Source organism: Vigna unguiculata, chromosome 4, assembly GCF_037176805.1.
Source record: "Vigna unguiculata cultivar grain cowpea cultivar isolate G323 ecotype 2 chromosome 4, ASM3717680v1, whole genome shotgun sequence".
Taxonomy (NCBI): Eukaryota; Viridiplantae; Streptophyta; class Magnoliopsida; order Fabales; family Fabaceae; genus Vigna; species Vigna unguiculata.
Genome location: NC_140795.1, coordinates 5,029,049 through 5,050,696, shown reverse-complemented (window position 1 = coordinate 5,050,696; position 21,648 = coordinate 5,029,049). Strand labels below are relative to the sequence as shown.

The 21,648-nt window shown below is 32.5% G+C and overlaps 1 protein-coding gene across 1 annotated transcript; it reads left to right on the top strand.

Annotated features, from left to right (window-relative positions):
• Positions 1–8,646: 8,646 nt before the first annotated feature.
• Positions 8,647–18,956, top strand: ABCB19 (ATP binding cassette subfamily B19). Its single transcript, XM_028068036.2, has 10 exons — positions 8,647–9,253; positions 9,387–9,441; positions 9,895–10,070; positions 10,643–10,843; positions 11,478–11,737; positions 11,832–12,148; positions 12,323–12,546; positions 12,669–13,488; positions 13,571–13,812; positions 17,525–18,956. The coding sequence occupies exons 1-10, from the start codon at positions 9,008–9,010 to the stop codon at positions 18,731–18,733; spliced, it is 3,750 nt and encodes a 1,249-aa protein (XP_027923837.1). The 5' UTR covers positions 8,647–9,007; the 3' UTR covers positions 18,734–18,956.
• Positions 18,957–21,648: the final 2,692 nt, after the last annotated feature.

Here is a 21,648-nt window from a genome sequence, read left to right as displayed (position 1 = left end):
CTGATTTTAAAATTGAACTGAAGTGATATAATTTAGTTAATCTTTTTGGAGGGATTAGACTTTTATCGTATGTCCAATGTGATTATGGACTGATGAATAATGGTAAATGCTGTTTTCCAGAAAGATGCCAAAACTTATCACATGGTTTTATCATCTAGTGTATGTCATTAGTGATCTCAAATATCTCTATCATTGGATTTTGTGTGAATGATTAGAATTAAAATGAATGGTTGAACTAATTTACACTTGCATAAGAAAAAAAATTAAAAATAGAATATACGTAACCATTTTTTTACAAGTATGAAGAACATTATTTGTGAGGAACAGAAGGTTAAACAATTTTTTTTTATCAGCAAGTTTAAACAATGCTTGATATTAATATAAGTTTTAATCATGGGATTTTTAATAATGGATAAATAATATATGTATTAACATTAATAATTGAAATTCAGTTCAGTAGAAAATCCTAATGTACTAAAAAAAGACGAGTTTAAACCTAGATTTACACTCACTTACATACTTTAAATTAATTTTATCGCTATAAAATCTCTAATATAATATATCATATTATATTAAGTATTTAATAATATTTTCAAGAATAATATGTGAGGAAGAAGAGTAATATCCAATCATACATAATAAGGTAATATTTTTAATTTTTTGTAATAATTAGCTTAGAAGGTAAAAACTCAAACTAGTGATGATGGATGGGGATTAACTCTCATAACTTATTAATTAGTGTTAACTTTATTAATTTTTTCACTTCCCACATGATTTTTGTAGAGTAAAAATTATTTGAGAAATGGGAATATTTTTAAAAAATGAAAACTTTGGCGACACTATACAAGGTATGAGAAAGTAGCTCATTTCACTACCCTTATCCCTTTCAACCAATGTGTTAAATTAGTTTTACCTTATTTTTTCTTTTAAAGGGTTCCAACAACAAACATGCATAATAGCTTTGAAAACATTGTGTAGGTCAAGAGTTATAGGCTAGGCCTTATTTTATAGGGAAGGGGTCAACAAAGGGTGAGTTGCAAACCCATATAATCTTATTGGGCCCACTGGACCTAAAGCCTCATCCAAGCCCATATGTATATATAAGTACTGTGATTGATTGAAAGGAAAAGTAATGTAGATAAGGGTTTGGATGTGACATGGTAAAGTGTGAGGAATGTTTTTGTAGGGTTGCTAATAGAGAATTTGTTACTTCCAAAGTGTGATGGTGACAAGCATAGCTCGTGTGAGATTTTAGGGCATAGCTAGGATCGTTGGTGCAAACTATGTGTTTTCACTTGATTTTGCCATTCTAACTACTCCAAACACATAACATTCCCTTTTTATTACAAAATAATAATAATAAAAAAAATTGACCTTTCTAAACCTTTCTCTTTCTCTTTGAAAACTAGAACAAACCAAGATTTGGGTATTGAAAAAGTACACAAATTAGTCAAAGAAGTAAGTTTGTTATCCCATATGAAAATATTATTCTAATAATCTATTTAACTTTGACATTCTCTTTGACCTATTTTGAAAATGTCCCAAAGGTTTGGTTTTGCTCCAATCTTGTGTTTTCTACACATAGAGAAATAAGCATTGCTATAGTCCTTGTAATCACACAAAAAGATCACTTTTTTCTTTGAAAAAATAAAATTATTTTATTGGGGGAATGAAAAACATAAAAAATAATTAGAAAAGCTTCATTGGGTCTCCCCTTTTCACTTGTTTTTCTCTAAAAATGAAAAAAAAAACTTAAAAAAAGCTTTTTGTATATATCATGTGGATTCAATATATTCTTTGCAGATGTTTATGGAAAACATAAAAAATAATTAGAAAAGTTCATTGGATCTCTCCTTATCATTTTTTTTTTCTAAAAACGAAAGGGAAAAAAAACCTTCATTTTAAACTTTTTAAAAAATTACTTTTGTAGATATAATGTGGATTAAATATATTTTTTTGTCTCTTATAAAAAATTGTGTGTTTAGTTTTACATTTTATAAAAATCATATAACCATATTTCTCTATCAATAGCATATGTAATGTTTTTCATGTAATTAACGAAGTTTTACCACGAATTATACTATAATCACTATATATTATTTGTTTTACGTAAGTGTCCTTAAGTAGAAGGACAAAGTTCTTTATCATATAAGTTAAGAACCACACACAAATTTTAATAATTACTTTTAAATAAAATACTTATTTAACCGTTAAATTTTATTGAAACCAGTTAAAAAATTTGTGTGATTGATATATTTGTGATATTAGTTCATAAGTAATATTATTCACGAGTTTGATTTTACCAAAAAAATTAGAAAACGTTACTATATTATTTAAAGTCTTGTAACATTTGTAGAAATATATTCTATAAAGTTACGTAATATAACATTTTTTTAAAATAGTTAGCAAAAATTAGTGTAGTATGGAGAAAGTTAGTATAATATCCCTAAACCAAAAGAAAAAACAATAATGCATTATATTTTTTTTTATTATTGTATGTCTTTTAGATTACTTTTTGTTGGAATGGTTTGAATATGAAAAATTATACTACGATTCTTATATTTTTGTTCTCATCATTTAATTTTTGATATGGCTTAGTGTGGATCAATGATTAATATATCACTATTTTTTCTTTTAAAAATTAATAACTCACATTAAATTACGTCAAGAATCAAAGGATGGAAGTAAAGAAATACCATCAATAATATTATTATTCTTTGAATATTTATGGGACGAAAAAGTAGGTTTAATTTGACCGTTGCACTTTGAAGAAAAAAGTTTTCCAATTTGATGTGTACTTACTAATATTATAGCACACAGTGTTTGGTGTATGAAATTATTGTTCTCTCCTCTGAATGCTTGTGATGATCATTTATGCAATGCAAGAAGAGACATAAATTTGCATTTCAATTTGGGACCACAAAAAATCTTATTACCATAATGTTCACAACTTTTTTCTTTCAACAAAATTTGTTTTCAACAACAATCTTAAACCATGATGCAAGAATAGCATTCTTAATAGACACAACTTTTGAACTCAAAAGGAAAAACATTAAGATTGTTTTCAAATGATACAACAAGTGTTTTGGGCCATGCCTATCATACTTCCACTACTCATTTTTCAGCTAACACTATTTACTTCATTTTTTTATTATTTTAATAATAAATGCTCATATAAAGAGCTAAAATATTTATTTTCAACTTTTTATTGTCTTTGATAATGTTATGTAAATCTTAATTAATTAAAACAAGAGTTAACTCTTTGTCAAGTATAATAAATTTGAATGTGTCAACTCCTTAACTGATTTTTTTTGTTATTATTCCTCTTAACTGCAGAGTTTAAAACCAATTTGATTGTTATAGATTTGAAGAAAATGTAAAAAAAATGTTATGTATTCTAATGATTTTTAGTTTCTCTCAAAATTTAAAAATATTAGAGTTGGACAAGTATACCAAATAAGTTTTATGTCATGAAATCACACCTTTTCTTTTTATTTAACAAAATGGTCCAAACTTTTCGCTGAAAAATGAAACGAATCATTTTAAATTATCTATCTATCTTAAAATTTAAACTTAAATTATTTTAAAGAAGTCAGGTGTACATATTTAATACTTCTAAAATTGAGCAGAGTTTAATAGTTTCTTTTGCTTAATTTTGATTATGTGTTATTTAGTGTAAAAGAGGGTATCTAATTAAAATTCTTTTTCGATTCTTGTGTTTTAATTATTAGGGTTAAATATGTTTTTGGTCCCTTAACTTTCAGTGAATTTTGAAATTAGTCCATCTTGAAACTTTAGACAAATTTAGTCCTCCACTTCCGAAAACGTAGATTTAGTCATTTTAATCAAATTTTGTTAAGTTTATTTGACATTTCAATAGTGTGTTTCATAATAGTATTTGACTTAACATTAAAGCAAAAATGTGTCAAACAATATAAACAACTCAAATACAATCCTGAAATGCTACTTGACTTCACATTAAAGCAAACATGCGTACGAAACATCAAATAAACCCAACAAAATTTGATTAAAAGGACTAAATTATTCACGTATTTCGAAAGATGAAGGACTAAATTGGTCTAAAGTTTTGAGATGGACTAATTTCAAAATTCACTGAAAGTTAAGGGACCAAAAACATATTTAACCCTAATTATTATTTGTATAAGATTTTATATAAAGAAATATATGTTAACCCTTATATTACATCGATTTGGTTTCTTTATTTTTATTTATCTCAATTTGGTTTCTATTTTGGGATAATCAAGTTTTTTTTGTCTGTTAGTATTGTAGTAACAGCGTTACAAATGTGTCACTATTAGTCATATATTATTTCCTCCTTTTCAATTTAGTCCCTATATTTTTATTTTATTTTATTTTAGTCCCATTGTTTATAAAAATTAATTAATTTTGTTCCTCATCAAATTCAAACAAAAATTAATTTGTATATAAATGTTATACAAATATTTTTTATTAAATAAATTCCCTTGCTAAGAGAAAGGAAGGACAATTTATGAAAGGCAGCAAAGGATGACGAAAACTGAATAAGAGGAAGAGTGAGAAAATGAAGGGTTGACTTTTGAAAAACACAAGAATTAAGTTGAGAAAGATCACACCGTTCAAAATCTGCAATTGTTGTTGAATGTGGTACACAGGGAGAAGGTAGGTGAGAAGTCATGATGATATGTGAGAAATGGCACACAACGATGACTGAAGGACAACCCTCTGGCTTCCATCGCATAGAGATAGAAGTTCAAAAGTTTGAGAGCTATGTATCCTCCCAAATCGAGAATATCTCGAGTACGCCGAATTCATAACAAGATGCCATGTGAAAGCTTAAGTTATGAAGGATGTCTCTAGTAAGTTAAGATCATACCAAGTGTCATGCCAATAGGTCGAGGTCATTCTAAAGGAAAGAGATATGGTAAATATTTAGGAAATACTAGAGGATTCTATTAACAAAATATTACATTTTTGTAATCCATAATCGGTGAATATAAACCGACTTATAAATAAGAGTGATACTCCTACAGTCAAAAACAAAACTATTTTGACCTGAGTGTTAGTTGTTAAGATTAAAATACTTCTTTTATTGTTATCTTTGGTTTAAGGTTTATTTGCACCTGAAACACTAAAACATAAAAATAACCATTTAAATTAGTGATTTCAACTTTTATAAAGATGTTTTTTTTTTAAAGGTAAATCAAAATTCAATTTTATTCAGAATGTACATTTAAATGTATATTTAAATTACACGTTTAAATGTTACCATGACGTAAAGGTTTTAAATATATTGAACAAGTTTTTAAATTTGATTTTTACGATCGAAAAAAGTTTAGCTAAAAAGGAAAAACCCATTAAAAGTGAAACTCATTAAAGGTGACCAAACAAATACAATTTTAAGCGTTAATTATAAATAAAGATATTAAATACGTAATACATAGGGAGTTAACGAAATTTATTAATTTAATTGTTTAAATTCCTAACTCCAATATTAGTAATTTGAGCAGGGAATATTTTGTATATGAGAAGTAGCATGTCAAAGTTCTACTTATGCCTTTAAATATAATGGTATCTGCAAAAACAATGTTGTCACTATACTTTAAAAATAATATTATATATATATATATATATATATATATATATATATATATATATATATATATATATATATATATATATATTCACAAGTTTGTTTGAGTTGTCATATTAATTCATAATGTTATTTATAATAATGTGATTGGAATTAATTTGACAAACTTTCTATACTATAAAAGGTGTATCAATTTCCCTTTTATATAGATAGTTCCCACAATACATGAGTGTATTGTATTTAACAATTACGACAACCTATCAATTAGGTGAGATATTTAAATTAATTTGTTCCATATTGCATTTTGATTGTATATTATATTTCATAAATATAGTATTCAATGAATTTATACAAGTAAAGTATTTTATTTTAAATATTACTTATGAATAACAACAGAATAGAAGACTTTTATACATAAATTACAACTAACTAATATATATATATATATATATATATATATATATATATATATATATATATATATATATTAATTTTTTAAGAACAATTTTACCTTAACTCTATGTGAATGAAATATTGTTATTGCAAAACATGTGAATAATTAATTTAGAAACAAGTTGAAAAATAAATTAACGTTTAATTTAAAATTTAAAACATTATTCAATTACTTTTTATGGAGAATATTATAGTAGTAAATGTTGAAGAGGACTGTATACATTTTATATGCAACATTCAGTAACCCTTACTAAATATGAAATCTAATATTTCCTTTTGCAAGTGGAATTAGCCTCTTGTGAAATGGAACAGAAAATTAATTTTATTAAGTATAATATAATTTGTTGATTGGATACTATATTTAAGTTATATAGTACAATTGTATTTATATGTCAAAGGTTAACTTCTATATATATATATATATATATATATATATATATATATATATATATATATATGAAGTTCTTACTTTTATATTTAATTAGATTTACGTTGTAGATGTGACCAAATTTAAGTTAGTTAGTTATTTGATCAAAAGAGATGTTTATAATTTTTTTTAACTTATAATTGAGTCAATTGAAATTAATTTAGTCAATAAGGTGAAATGTGTAGCGAAAAATAACATTAGTTTTTAATAGAGTTTGAAATTTTGTTTTAAATGAAATCTACCAAAAGAATGAATAAATGCTCCAAATAAAGTTGAATTATAATTACATTAAATTTTAATTGGATAACTCTATAACAGAGAACACAAATAAGAAGAATTTTTAATTGCATTAACTCTCAATTAAGATGTTTTATTTAAACTAAATTAATTCACATGAATGTATGGGAATAGGTGGTACAACAAACAAAAAAATATATATATAAAAAATAACTATCCACACAATTTTTCCATTTTACTCAAAACAATTTTATTTGACAAAGTTTGGTGTACTACAATTATGTGAGATTTGACTAACTAGAAAATATTATATATAAAATTTGACTAGCTAGAATCTCACAATCTTAAAAGTCTTACAATTTTTTGAAAAGAGAAAAAAAATTAGAACGGAAGAAATAAAAAATAAAACAAACAAGATATATTATTTGAATGAATAGAAGTAAAAAAAAATAGTTCTTTCATGGAAAAATTTAATTTTTCCATGTAAAAAAAAAATTACATGGAAATATTTTCATATTATTACTTTGTTTTCTTATTACAAAAGAAGGTTATATTTCCATAAATGTTTTTCACTCGACAAAAGTATGAAAACAATTTTCACTCGACACCTACAAATTTCAATAATAAAGTAACAATGCAATATTCTATCCAACAGACTTGTCTTTAATAATCATTCTTATGTAAAACAAAAAATAAATATAATTATTGGATTGAAAAAAGTAAATAACCATCAATTTAATTTTGTTTAAAAAGAAAATTTAAATGAAATAAGGTTAAAGAAGTATTCTAAAAAAATATAAACTGATTGATGTTTTCGCCTCAAAGAAAAACTAATTTGTTATTTTTTTACTAATCTATCATAAAATTGATTATTTTGTTCTGACATATAAAGATAAAATTCTGTCATTGTTAATTTTTTTTATTTACGTATTTAACCCTATTGCTACTATACCATAAATGTTAAGTTGCTAAGTTTATTCCATGCACGTTGAAAAATTCCAAACGGTAATTAGTAGTATGAATTACAACCTATGACGTTGCATTAAAATTTTCAATTTTTCACCCATGAAAGAAAAGTAGTAGCTTAGTACTGCTAAGTAAAAACCACACACTGCACAAAACCCCATAACACTGCACAAAATTGGAAATGTTTTCATATCATTACTTTGTTTTCTTTTATTACAAAATTGTACTATTATTTCTTAAAAAATAAAATCGTTTTGACACATAGTAGGGATGAAAACGATTTGCACTTGACACCAAAATTTCAATCATTAAGTAACGATAAAACATTCTATTTAATTGACTATTGATTTTATTAATATGAATATTTATTTAAAACAAAAAATATATAATTATTGGATTGAAAGAGGTAAACAACCATCAACTTGATTTAAAAAAAAAAAAAAACTTAACATGAAATGAGGTTAATGAAGTATTCTAAAAAAATGTAAACCGATTGATGTTTTCACATCAATGAAATATGGATTTTGTTTTTTTACTATCCTATATTTAATTATTTTGTTCTGGCATGAATTTTACATAATAAGATATTGTTTCAGGTGTAAACATAATTAGAGAAAGATAAGGATTCTATTCATTTCTTTTATTTACTTATTAAATCCTATTGCTACTATACCATAAATGATGTTGAATTTGCTAATTTATTCTATGCACATTGAAAATTTAAAACAATAGATATTATTATGAATATAACATCTATGACTTTGTATTAAAATGTTTGATTTTTCACAAAAGAAAAAAAAAAAGGTAGTAAAAACCAGACACTGCACAGAACCCCATAACACTATTCACTGGATTCCTTTATCTCTGTGGCTTTATCAACCAAACCGTGATTCATCATCATATGTTCCAATTCACAACCACAGTTAAACCAAACCACTCACTCTATAAAACCACACTTCACACCTCTCTCTCTTCCCAAACTCTTGTTCTCTCAACTTCCTTTGACCACTGTCCAACAAAACACTCTCTCTCTCTCTCTCTTTCTCTCTCAACTTCTTCCCTCACTCTACCAAACCAAACTTACAGAACCAAAAACGACATTGACACTGCAAAAAAGAGAGTATATTGCAAAAGGGGTTGTTGTTGGTTCAGATCTCCTTCATTCAATGTCCAGAAAAAAGTCACATTACACACTCCACTAGGCCTAGATCTCCTTGTTCATGGCATTGAGCCACAAGTCACTCTAAAAATCCTATTTTGATTCCACCCTTTTGTTCTCCCCTTCCCAGAAGCTGTTTTTTTTTTTTTTGTTTTTTTGTCTGTGACTTCCTCTCATGGCTGATGCTGCTGAGCCTAAAGCATTGCCAGAGGCAGAGAAGAAGAAGGAGCAGACTTTGCCCTTTTACAAGCTCTTCTCATTTGCTGACAAGTGTGATTGGATGCTAATGGTCTCTGGCAGCTTAGGAGCCATTGTTCATGGCTCATCAATGCCAGTTTTCTTCCTGCTCTTTGGTGAAATGGTTAATGGCTTTGGCAAAAACCAAATGGACTTGAAGAAAATGACAGAAGAAGTATCAAAGGTTAATCACTTCAATTATTGATTCATGTCCAAATTCTCAATAACACCCATGTTTCTTCCTAGCAACACAATCTCAGATCCAAGATCTAATCTTTTTCCTCTTCTCTGCTTTTTTCTCATGATCATGATTGCAGTATGCTCTATATTTTGTGTACCTTGGTCTTGTCGTGTGCATATCATCCTATGCAGGTATGTTAATCTTCTTTATTTTTTCTTTTCATAACCTTTTTTTTTTCTGCTCTCTGTTTTGTTGGTTCTAACCTGTGAACATGAACAAGATCGATCACACTTATTGGACCATTACTTCTAAGACTTCTTGTGTGACTGTTGTTGTTCCAGCCACTTTACATCGATCCCACGTGCTGTGTCAACAAAACACACTCGTCCTTTTCTCCCTTCACTTGTCAATCTCACCACATCAGATTTTCCTGCCTAACATTATCTATCACTCCATTCTCATCTTTATCATGTACCATTTTTTACCATTAATGATTGCTACACATTTCTATTACCTTAATTAATAGTTCAACCTCTTCCATTGTACCATGCATCAAATTTGTAATAACATTACACAAAAAAGTAAAAGGAAAAACTTAGTACTGTTTGCTAATTTTTGGGTGATAATTTTTTCTTTCCAACCAGAAATTGCATGCTGGATGTACACTGGGGAGAGACAAGTGAGCACCCTGAGGAAGAAGTATTTGGAAGCAGTGCTTAAACAGGACGTTGGTTTCTTTGACACGGATGCAAGAACAGGAGATATTGTTTTCAGTGTCTCCACAGATACACTACTAGTTCAAGATGCTATAAGCGAGAAGGTGCTTTGAATTTGCCATCTTTGTGTATTTTTTACCTTCATGGTATGAAAAAAAAGGCACAATTAGAAACCTTGGCCTTAAGGGGTAGTTGATTCATATCCATTGGTAAGTGGGGTCACACATGATCATGGAACAAAGTGGCGCACGTTAAAAAAAAGTGCGCCGGGATGAATTGACATAGTTGATGGTATGAAAGATAGAACAAATAGAAAAAACCGTGGCCTTCTGGGGTGGTTGATTGATATTCATTTAAGTGGGGTCCATACACGATCATAGAACAAAGTGGTGCATGTTAGCAAAACATTGTTTAACCTGCGCCGGGTTTAGTCACATAACTGATGTTGCAATTACTTCATGGTACGAAAAAATGAACATATAGAAACCATGACCTTCTGGGGTTGTTGAGTGATATCCACTGAAGTGGGTCCATAGATGATGATAGAACAAGGTGGCGAACGTTAGCAAAACATGGTTTAACATGCGCCGGGGTTTGGTCACATGGATGATGTTGTTGCTTTTTCATGAGTTTTGTAGTTTTATGTTTGTTGGTTTAACATTTTGTGATTGTTTAGGTGGGGAACTTCATACACTATCTATCAACGTTTCTGGCTGGTCTAGTGGTTGGTTTTGTGTCAGCATGGAGGCTCGCACTTCTGAGTGTTGCAGTGATTCCTGGTATTGCTTTTGCTGGTGGATTGTATGCTTACACACTCACTGGCCTCACATCAAAGAGTCGAGAATCTTATGCAAACGCAGGAATAATAGCTGAGCAGGTGAGGTTGATTCTCTGTTGAAGAACTTGAACATGTCATGTGAATGGATGTGTTGTACACCTTTCTTCTTATGGATGAAACAAAGAAACAAATGCTCATCAAAGGAAAAGAAAATGCTTGGTTTGGCTGAGTTGGTTCTGTTCTGTTTTTCTTCTATTGTTTTCTGTACCTTTTGTTTGTGGTTTTTCCTGTATGTTTTTATGGGGTTGTTCGAAAGCTTTTTGAATTTTGATCCTCCTACTTTTTTGAGTACATGAGGCGCATGCTCTTCTTTCATATGAATTTGCGCCTTATTTCATGTTCAGTGGCTGTTTTAGTGTGTGAAAATGATGTCTTGTCGTGTGGAGCACTCATGAAAGTTCCTAGCCAGCTTTTCTCTTTTGTGAGTAAAATAATCAAAAAGCATGGTGATGATGATTGTGGTCTTGTGTCGCTCTAATGCCAACTATGGTCCTTGCTTACAAATAAGTACATGGAACGAAATCATGTTTTACCTAAAATTGCTTCTTCTTTTTTGATTGTTTAGATCTGTCCTTCACATTGATTTCCATAATCATTGGCTCAAAAATGGGCTCCATTGAAAAAAGAAGAATGACAGGGACTAATTGGTCTTCATTATGTGCAATATGAACAGGCCATTGCTCAAGTTAGAACTGTTTACTCTTATGTTGGGGAGAGCAAGGCACTGAATTCTTATTCTGATGCAATACAAAACACTCTGAAACTTGGATACAAGGCAGGAATGGCCAAAGGTTTAGGCCTAGGATGCACATATGGAATAGCATGCATGTCTTGGGCACTGGTTTTCTGGTATGCTGGAGTTTTCATCAGGAATGGACAAACAGATGGAGGCAAGGCATTCACGGCTATTTTCTCGGCCATTGTCGGTGGCATGTGAGGGCCTAATTTTAGTAACTTTTGATGATTCTGTGTTTAGTTTGTAATGACACCATTCATGTGATCGTGACGTGTTGGTTTACTTCAACAGGAGTTTGGGACAGTCCTTTTCCAATTTGGGTGCTTTCAGCAAAGGCAAAGCAGCGGGATACAAATTGATGGAGATCATCAATCAGAAACCCACCATAGTGGAAGATCCATCAGAAGGAAAGTGCCTAGCTGAGGTTAATGGCAACATTGAATTTAAAGATGTTACTTTCAGCTACCCTTCGAGGCCAGATGTGTTTATCTTTCGCAGTTTCTCAATCTTTTTCCCTGCTGGAAAAACTGTTGCGGTTGTTGGTGGCAGTGGATCTGGAAAGAGCACAGTTGTTTCCTTGATAGAAAGGTTCTATGATCCAAATGAAGGTAACTGAACACTTTCAACTCCCTTGGAAGTAGAAAATATTTTGTATAACCATGACAGTTCTATGCTAGAAATGTTTTGGGAGCAAATGAAGCATCATGGTGCATTCAAATTTTGAACTTTTGATTCTTGGATTAACTAACAGCTATGTTGACCTCTTTGAAATGGCCAAGCAGGTCAGGTTCTGCTGGATAACGTGGACATTAAGACTCTACAACTAAAATGGTTGCGTGATCAAATTGGGTTGGTGAATCAAGAGCCTGCACTCTTTGCAACTACAATTCTAGAGAACATACTCTATGGAAAAGCTGATGCAACTATGGCTGAAGTGGAAGCTGCTACTTCTGCTGCAAATGCTCATAGTTTTATCACCTTGCTTCCTAATGGTTATAACACTCAGGTTTGTACCACTGATAGTTTTCAAGCATCAATAAGTTGTACTAATTTTTCTGGGGTACGTGAAGTTGATCATTTAGTTTTAGACAAGTGTGTGCTAATCAAAATGTGTTGTGTTTTCACCAGGTGGGAGAGCGAGGAGTTCAATTATCCGGGGGCCAAAAGCAGAGAATTGCAATTGCCAGAGCAATGTTGAAGAACCCGAAGATCCTTCTATTAGATGAAGCAACTAGTGCTCTTGATGCAGGGTCTGAAAGCATAGTTCAAGAGGCACTAGACAGGCTCATGGTTGGAAGAACAACTGTGGTTGTGGCACATCGTCTATCAACCATAAGGAATGTTGATACCATTGCAGTTATACAACAAGGACAAGTTGTTGAGACAGGCACACATGAAGAACTCATTGCCAAGGCAGGCACATACGCTTCACTGATCCGGTTCCAAGAAATGGTTGGAAATAGAGACTTCTCCAACCCATCGACTCGCCGGACTCGGTCATCGCGGTTGAGCCATTCACTGTCAACAAAGTCCTTGAGTCTGAGGTCTGGCAGCCTTAGGAACTTGAGCTACCAGTACAGCACTGGTGCAGATGGCCGTATTGAGATGATATCAAATGCTGAAACGGATAAGAAAAATCCTGCCCCAGATGGATATTTCTTCAGGTTGCTCAAGTTGAATGCTCCTGAGTGGCCTTACTCAATCATGGGAGCTGTTGGTTCTGTTCTTTCTGGATTCATTGGCCCTACTTTTGCTATTGTTATGAGCAACATGATTGAGGTCTTTTACTTTAGAAATTATGCTTCCATGGAGAGGAAGACTAAGGAGTACGTCTTCATTTACATTGGTGCGGGTCTCTATGCAGTTGGTGCATACTTGATACAGCATTACTTCTTTAGCATCATGGGAGAAAACCTCACCACAAGGGTCAGAAGAATGATGCTTGCCGGTATGGTTTATTTGATGTGTTGGTGTGTGTTTTGTTTGGGTGAGATTTTCTCTAAATTTTGGTGTTTGTACTTCTTGGTTAGCTATTTTGAGGAATGAAGTTGGATGGTTCGATGAGGAGGAGCACAACTCAAGCCTTGTTGCAGCTCGCCTTGCCACTGATGCAGCTGATGTGAAGTCTGCAATTGCTGAGAGGATATCAGTGATTCTGCAGAACATGACATCTCTTCTTACTTCTTTCATAGTTGCTTTCATAGTGGAATGGAGGGTTTCCTTGCTCATCTTGGCAACCTTCCCTCTCCTTGTGCTAGCCAACTTTGCTCAGGTAAACTCAACAATTCATCATCTCACATAATTGAAAAAAATAATCATTATCATGACTACATTGTATGCAATAAAAAATTACATCCAAGTTCTGATGCAAACTTTTAATACTACTTTTCTTCATCCAAGAGCAGAGGAAATTGTTTAAGCTTAGTGAACTTACAAATTTGTCTTGTTATCTGCATTTGTTGACCTTAGACTATATATAGTGGTGGGGTCTCTAGATTTTTACCCAAAATTCATTACCTTACAGTTACCCTTTTACACTGAGAATCTAGCTTCACACACACAAGCTGGCATTAGACGACAAAAGCTAAAACAACAAAGAGCCACACAAAGTGGAACTGTGCACGTGCTTCCTTCCAAGTCCTGTGCATTAACTTCTGGGAAATAATAACTCATATTGGTCCATAAAATCTCATTAATAATGGTCATTAAAAGCTCCCTTTTTTTTAACAGAGTGAAGTTGTACTTTAAATTGACAACTAATGGAGGGAAATGGGTGTACACAAGGACAAAACTTTAATCCAAAATTTTGACACTTTCACTTCCATAATTTTTACAGTAATTTGGTTAACACTGAAAATCATATAGGTTAACAGAGTGAGATTCATGTTCAAATCGAAGAACTCCACCAAAAACACCAACCCTTTAAAATTGAAATAACACAGTGAAATGCTCCATGAAGAGATAGGGCCCAAGTTCCCACATTCAACCATGACAGAGATTATAATGCATGTGGATGATAGAGGGCTAAATGGTGCAACAGCAGCACTGCATTTTTCTGAGTTGGGGGGGTGGGGTCCTCTACGTATTCAAGTTAGATTCTTGAATGGTACGTCTACAGAAGCTTGTATCAGCTTTTGCTGTGAGGTAGTAGTGACTACTGAGTCTTACATTTTTGACCATATGGTATGATATGGGAAAGTCAGATTCTGAAGACTCCAGCTAGCAACTAGCCCCATGTTTTCTGGCAAGACCACACCCTATTTTTGTGCTTTGGATATGGGGTTTGATAATTGAGATTCTGCAAATTTCAAATACTTGGTGCCAGTTCTGAATACTAATAAATAAATCACAACAAACAATCACTGTTCTTCTGGCTAACTAATGCACCTCACCACACTACACTGCCTTCACCTTAGTTTGGCTTATTCATTACACAGAAAAGGGTCCCTTGTCAGTTCCCTATGACATGAACCTCGATAATTTTCCTGACCCTTTTGTTTTCTCTTTCATTCTGACATCCTCTCATGGCCCTAAACCCTGCAAGAGTTTCAAGCAACGGTCCTCAAAGAGTTTGGAGTTTGGCCAGGGATAGATAATCTGCATTCTGCATTCTTTTTCAATCTCTAGGAAACATCTTTTTCAATGTGTCCAGCAAATTTATTCTCTTTCATGTTCCAAACTAGTCACTGTTTTACAGAACATTTTTTTTTCTGTACTGTAAATAAAAAAGTTGGAGTGATAACAGATGGTAAAAAGTTACATTTTTTTAATATGTTTTACTTTACTCTCAGAAATATAACTTCACTTCACACCTAAGGTGACATTAGACGACAAAAGTTAGAACAGTAGGGTTCCTCACATAGTTGAACAGTGCACGTGCTTCCTTCAAAGTCCAGTGCATTAACTTCTGTGAAATAACACACATTGGTGTATTAAAAAGCCATGAAAATTTTTATTTTATTTTATGGATGCAGATTCCATACCTGATCATCAACTTCAATGTCACACACACACACTGAGACTGGTGTTGCACTTGTTCAACCTTCTTTATTAAATTGAAATTACTGTACTTTATTAATATACTATTATTATCATTGTGGAGTATATTTGCCAGCTGGCTGTGAAATATTTTTCTACTTTATAAAGAAATGTTTCATCATAAGACAGAAAACACAAGGTCTTCATTGGCAGAAGATCCCTGCAGAGCTAGAGTATTTTTTTAACAATATTTTTGGGACACTGCAAGAGGAAACTTCGTTGCGTTCGTTTTATTATTCATATATTCCTACAAAACCCAAACCTTTTACTTTGTCTGGGAATCTGAACTTTTATTTTTTAGCTCCTCCACCCGTGATCGGTTCCAGTCTTTTTCAGGTCCTAGGCATGTGACCTTCCCACATAGTCTTTTATATTATATATAGTATTTTGTTCAAGTACATCCACTTATATTTCATCAGTATTTTAATACCAAGTTCAAATTTTGATTTCACATAGCATATCTAATGTCTAAAGGGTTGTTTCTTAAACTGTTCATAGTGTATCACCTTTCTCACTCACACGTGTATACGCATATATTCTTGCTGGGGTTGAATGAGTTTTGAAGCCATTGGAGATTTTTGACCATGCATGTGAGACCATTTGGGTCTTGCTGCATATGTAGATGGTTTAGCTGTATATGGATAACATCTCAGTTCTTTAATTAGGGCATGCATGTGAATGATCCTGGAGATAGTTTCACATGGACTTTCTTTATTCAATCTTGCTTTTCTCGTGCACATTTCTCTATCATGCTCCAATCTATTTGTTTGGTAAGGTAGATTTGGAAGAAAAATAAAGAAATAGTTTAAATACATATTTTAATACTTGAACTATTTTATTGTATAATTTTTCTTTTTTATTTTCAAAGGGAGCATTAAAAAAATCATGTTTTTTAAAGTGGAAATGCAAGTGTTTTTATTGTGCATATTTTTCACGGTGCAAAAGCGTAAAAGTAGCCATGTTTTTTTGTTTTATTTCTCTTTCTGTGTTGATGATTCCCACGCAAAAGCATGCTAAGTTAAAAAGTAATGTTGTACAAGTTTTTTTTTTTACCAAGTGTGTTTTTTAACTTTCACACGGGTTAACTTTTCTAATCAAAGTTAAGCATATTTTACATAAAATTTCAGTTAAACCTGTCACAGTTACACCTCTGTAACACATAAGGTACATAGAGTGACACATTAATTAATATTTGAAAAAAAAAGTAGCATCACATTTACACGCATCGTTTTCAAACTAAGAGTAACAATCACTTCTGATTAATACTGTTAAAGGCAGTATTCTACGTTCTGCGCATGCTATAGGCACAGGGCAAGAAAATAGACTGATAGATGAGGGACACGTACCTTATTAACCATCAATGTCTTTCAATGTAGTTGGTGACCATGTAATGTATGCTACATGAACATGCACATTCTCTCTCCTCTCTGGGCCCCACCCCTTTGGCCCTTTTGTTCTCTCTCCTCAGATCAAACTTTTTACCAAAAATGAACAGTGCAGTTACTGAAATTACCAAAACCCCTTTGTCCAATCTTGGCAGAAGCATGTCTTCAAACATTAATGTTTTACCGTTATACTTACAGTTAGTATTTGATACACCCTCTTAACTTGCATGGATTTAGTAGGCAAAAAACCAGTCACATAGTTTCAAGGTATTACAACACTATACGTGCAAAAAAGAAAGTTTCACAGAGAAGCATAAGAAAAATATAGGATTGTTTTGATCGACAAAACCTTTTTAGCTTTCAATTTTAGTTTCTATAAGTATTATAAGGCCACCCATTTTCACAAGTGACACATTAAATGAAACTTGTAACAACATAATTTTTAAACTATGTATTCCTGGGACTTTGTAAATTCCTAGAAGCATATAACTGGTTTACGTAGAACTTTACGTTGGTGTTTGATTCAGTGCAAGCTAACAATGGATGTTTTTGATTGTGCAGCAATTATCTCTAAAAGGGTTTGCCGGAGACACAGCCAAGGCTCATGCAAAGACGAGTATGATAGCAGGAGAGGGAGTGAGCAACATAAGAACAGTAGCAGCATTCAATGCTCAAACCAAGATGTTATCAGTGTTCTGCAACGAGCTTCGTGTGCCTCAGCGCCAGAGTCTGCGGCGGAGCCTCACGTCGGGGTTCCTCTTCGGTCTCTCTCAGCTTGCGCTCTACGCGTCCGAGGCTCTCATCCTATGGTACGGTGCGCATTTGGTGAGCAAGGGCGCTTCAACGTTCTCGAAGGTGATCAAAGTGTTTGTGGTCCTCGTGATCACGGCGAATTCGGTGGCGGAAACCGTCAGCCTGGCGCCGGAGATAATCCGCGGCGGGGAGGCGGTGGGGTCGGTGTTCTCGATCCTCGACCGGTCGACGAGGATCGACCCTGACGATCCCGACGCGGAGGCGGTGGAATCTCTGCGCGGGGAGATCGAGCTGAGGCATGTTGATTTTGCGTACCCTTCACGGCCTGATGTAATGGTGTTCAAGGATTTCAGCCTGAGGATCCGTGCAGGGCAGAGCCAGGCTCTTGTGGGGGCAAGTGGGTCAGGGAAGAGTTCTGTGATTGCGTTGATAGAGAGATTCTACGACCCCATTGCAGGGAAAGTGATGGTGGATGGGAAGGACATAAGAAAGTTGAACCTGAAGTCTCTGAGGCTGAAGATAGGGTTGGTGCAGCAAGAACCAGCGCTTTTTGCAGCGAGCATTTTCGAGAACATTGCGTATGGAAAAGATGGTGCAAGTGAGAGCGAGGTGATAGAGGCGGCACGTGCAGCGAACGTGCATGGGTTCGTGAGTGGTTTGCCGGAGGGTTATAAGACGCCGGTGGGTGAGAGAGGGGTGCAACTTTCCGGAGGGCAGAAGCAGAGGATCGCCATTGCTAGGGCAGTGCTTAAGGACCCTACGATTCTTCTTCTGGATGAGGCGACGAGTGCCCTAGATGCTGAGTCGGAGTGTGTTCTACAAGAGGCGTTGGAGAGGCTCATGAGGGGTCGAACCACGGTGCTTGTGGCTCACCGTTTGTCGACGATCAGAGGGGTGGATTGCATCGGAGTGGTTCAGGATGGGCGCATCGTGGAGCAAGGTAGCCATGCAGAGCTTGTGAGCAGGCCAGAGGGGGCGTATTCTAGACTCTTGCAGCTACAACATCATCACATTTGAGACAGTGACAGTGACAGAGAGACAGAGACAGAGATTATTGTTTTTCATTTCATAAATATGTTTGGCTCCCATTAATCTCATGCTGTGTTTTTTTTTCTTTCTAGATGTAGATATGTGGGATATGATGAGGTTTGTAACTTGAGGACAAAGTGATCTATTATGGGGTATTAATTATTAATTATTATATTAATCACATGCCAATGTGCATAAGCTTGTCATTGAAGTCTTTTCTTGGTTCTTTTGCTCTACCAACTAAAACATAAGTAAAAGGAATAAGTAAAAGGAAAATGATAGATGACTACAAAATCAATCGAAAATTAGTTTGTGATACTTAGTTTTAAAAATAAGTTTTATTCTTAATCTAGAATTTTTTTCTTTTTAAAATAGATATCTAATAAATTGAAGTTTTTGGTTTGTTTTTGTCAATTTTATTTTTTCATGATGTGGAGGAATAATATATATTAAGTTACTTTTTAATGACCTATATTATATAGTATGTCCTGATGGTATATTGATAGTAAATACATCAATAAGAAATGCATCAGTTAAAATATATATATATATATATATATATATATATATATATATATATATATATATAAAACCTGACAAATTAATTTAAAACTATTTCAAAGATGATGTGAGAAAACATAATATTACAGACAAAATATAAACATGTGTATTTTTCAAGAATTTAAACTAAAATTTTATAATTATTATTTAAATTTTTTTAAATAATTTATTAAAATTCACATGTAAAAATTATTTAATATAAGTGAAATAATAACTAATATAATATAATTTAAATAATTGGTTTCACTTTAGTTTGAAATGTTAAACTGTAAATCCGGTTAAGTTTAAAAAAAAATTCAAATCAATTAAAAAATATTTTATTTTGATTAATTATCTGTTGTTTTATCTGATTTTATGTTATTAAAATCAAATATTAGTTAATAGAAAATAGTATTTTAGAATGGATAAAATGCTTAAAATAATGAATACTCGATTATGTTAACATTAAAATACTAAAACATGAATAAAATTTTTATAAACGAGTTTCATTAATTATAGATGTTCTATCTTTCCAAAAACCTTTTCTCTACAGATCTTTTTCTTCTCTCTAAATTTCTTCTCACTCCTGTCCTCATCTGTCTCACGATTAGAGACCGTTAGGATGACTTCTAAGGTGAGCTCTCAAATTTTGCTCGATCAATTTCTCCAACATTGATTTTCAACTCTTATTTAATTTGGATATTCGGTGCATGCGAGAAATTTTCACTTGCATGTGTCATTTGAGTTTTACTTGTGTTATTTCCATTAATCAATGATTCTGATGATGTTTCATGATCATGTTCTTATTGTTCTTAGGTCGAATTGTGGTCTTTGTTAGGTTTAAAGAGGGGTTTGATACTCGTGTTGGGTCGTTTGCGTTGTTTCATAGGTAAGGGAAGCTAGTTGTATATCAAACATATCAGAATTATAAAATGTATGATTGTACTATGATTTATTTTGATGTATGAATTTCAAAATGAGAAATGTTGTGTGAAAGCTATGAAAATTGGATTTTTATCTGCTTACTTGAGAATAACTGATGTTTTAGTTGTGCATCTGAGATAAATTAATATTGGAATTCATGATGAATTGGTGTTTATTTGGATGGTATCTGTTGTTAAGGTTCTTAGTATATTTGGTCTAATTTTCGTAATGCAGAATTATGTAGAAAACATGTTCTACATAATTATGCAGACTCGCTGAGCGAGTTTTCAAGTTAGAAGAAGCTCCCGGACTTTGGAAATCGCTGGGCGAGGCTACTCGTTGGACGAGTTTCAAAGTCAGGGGCTTTCTGATTTGGAAGTCGTTAGGTGAGCAATTATTGCTGGACGAATTATTTGAAAGATTTTTCCTTAGAGTACTAGTGATAAACTCACTGGGCGAGCCATTTGGTCGTTGGTCGAAAAGGGCAATTTTACACTTCTCGCTCGACAAGAGGATGTGCTCGTTGGGCGAGTAGATAAGAACCTGAACATTTACTTCCTGAGTTATTTGAGAAATTGTGATTATTATGAATGTTTATTTTGAGAAATGATTGAATAATGAGTATGTGAAAATACTAATTTAAGGAGGATTAGTAGTGGGTGTTGTAGTGTTAGCATTAATGTGGGAGTTCAGTTGAAAGTTATCCGAACGACCATCAATTTCTTAAGTATAGAAGGATGTGACATATGGTTAAAGGAGCTGGTGGTCCCAGTCTAGGTGTTTTACCTTGATCAAAGGTATTAACGGACTAACCTTGTATGTGGTACTATCTACCACTCTACATAGCACTGGATGCCATCACAAATGCACAATTTACCAGGACTCAACATCAATGCTTGTATCTGGATTAATTGAGTTTGTGCTTTAGGCATCTATTTGAATATAACTGATTACTTATGTATGAATTATATTATTGTATTGTGAATTGATGTGATTCTTTAAATTCACTAGCTTACCCTTTTCTTTTGTGTTTTGTTTGTTTTCTGGTGTTTGTTTCCTTTTGCAATGATCACTTGATTGGTGTGAGTAGATGAAGGTTTTGGGGTTGGATTAGAGCAAGGAGGAGGAGATGCTGCTATATAGTTATATATAGATTCCTAGTGTTAGATCCTAGTTTTCCTTTTGAAAACTCTTAGTCTGTTATACTTTACTTTGTATTTTAGTTTGTCTATTTTGGAATGTCTATAATATGAGATTTATGTATTAAGTTTATGTTTTAATCTTACCAACTATGTATATATTTTGTTTGATGATTTAGACTATTAAATGGGATGTTATAATATACATTTTTAAAAATATGAAAAGTACAATTTTATTAAAAAAATACCATGAATACAAATATTTTAAAACAAAATATTATTGTAAGCCCCAATATTTTA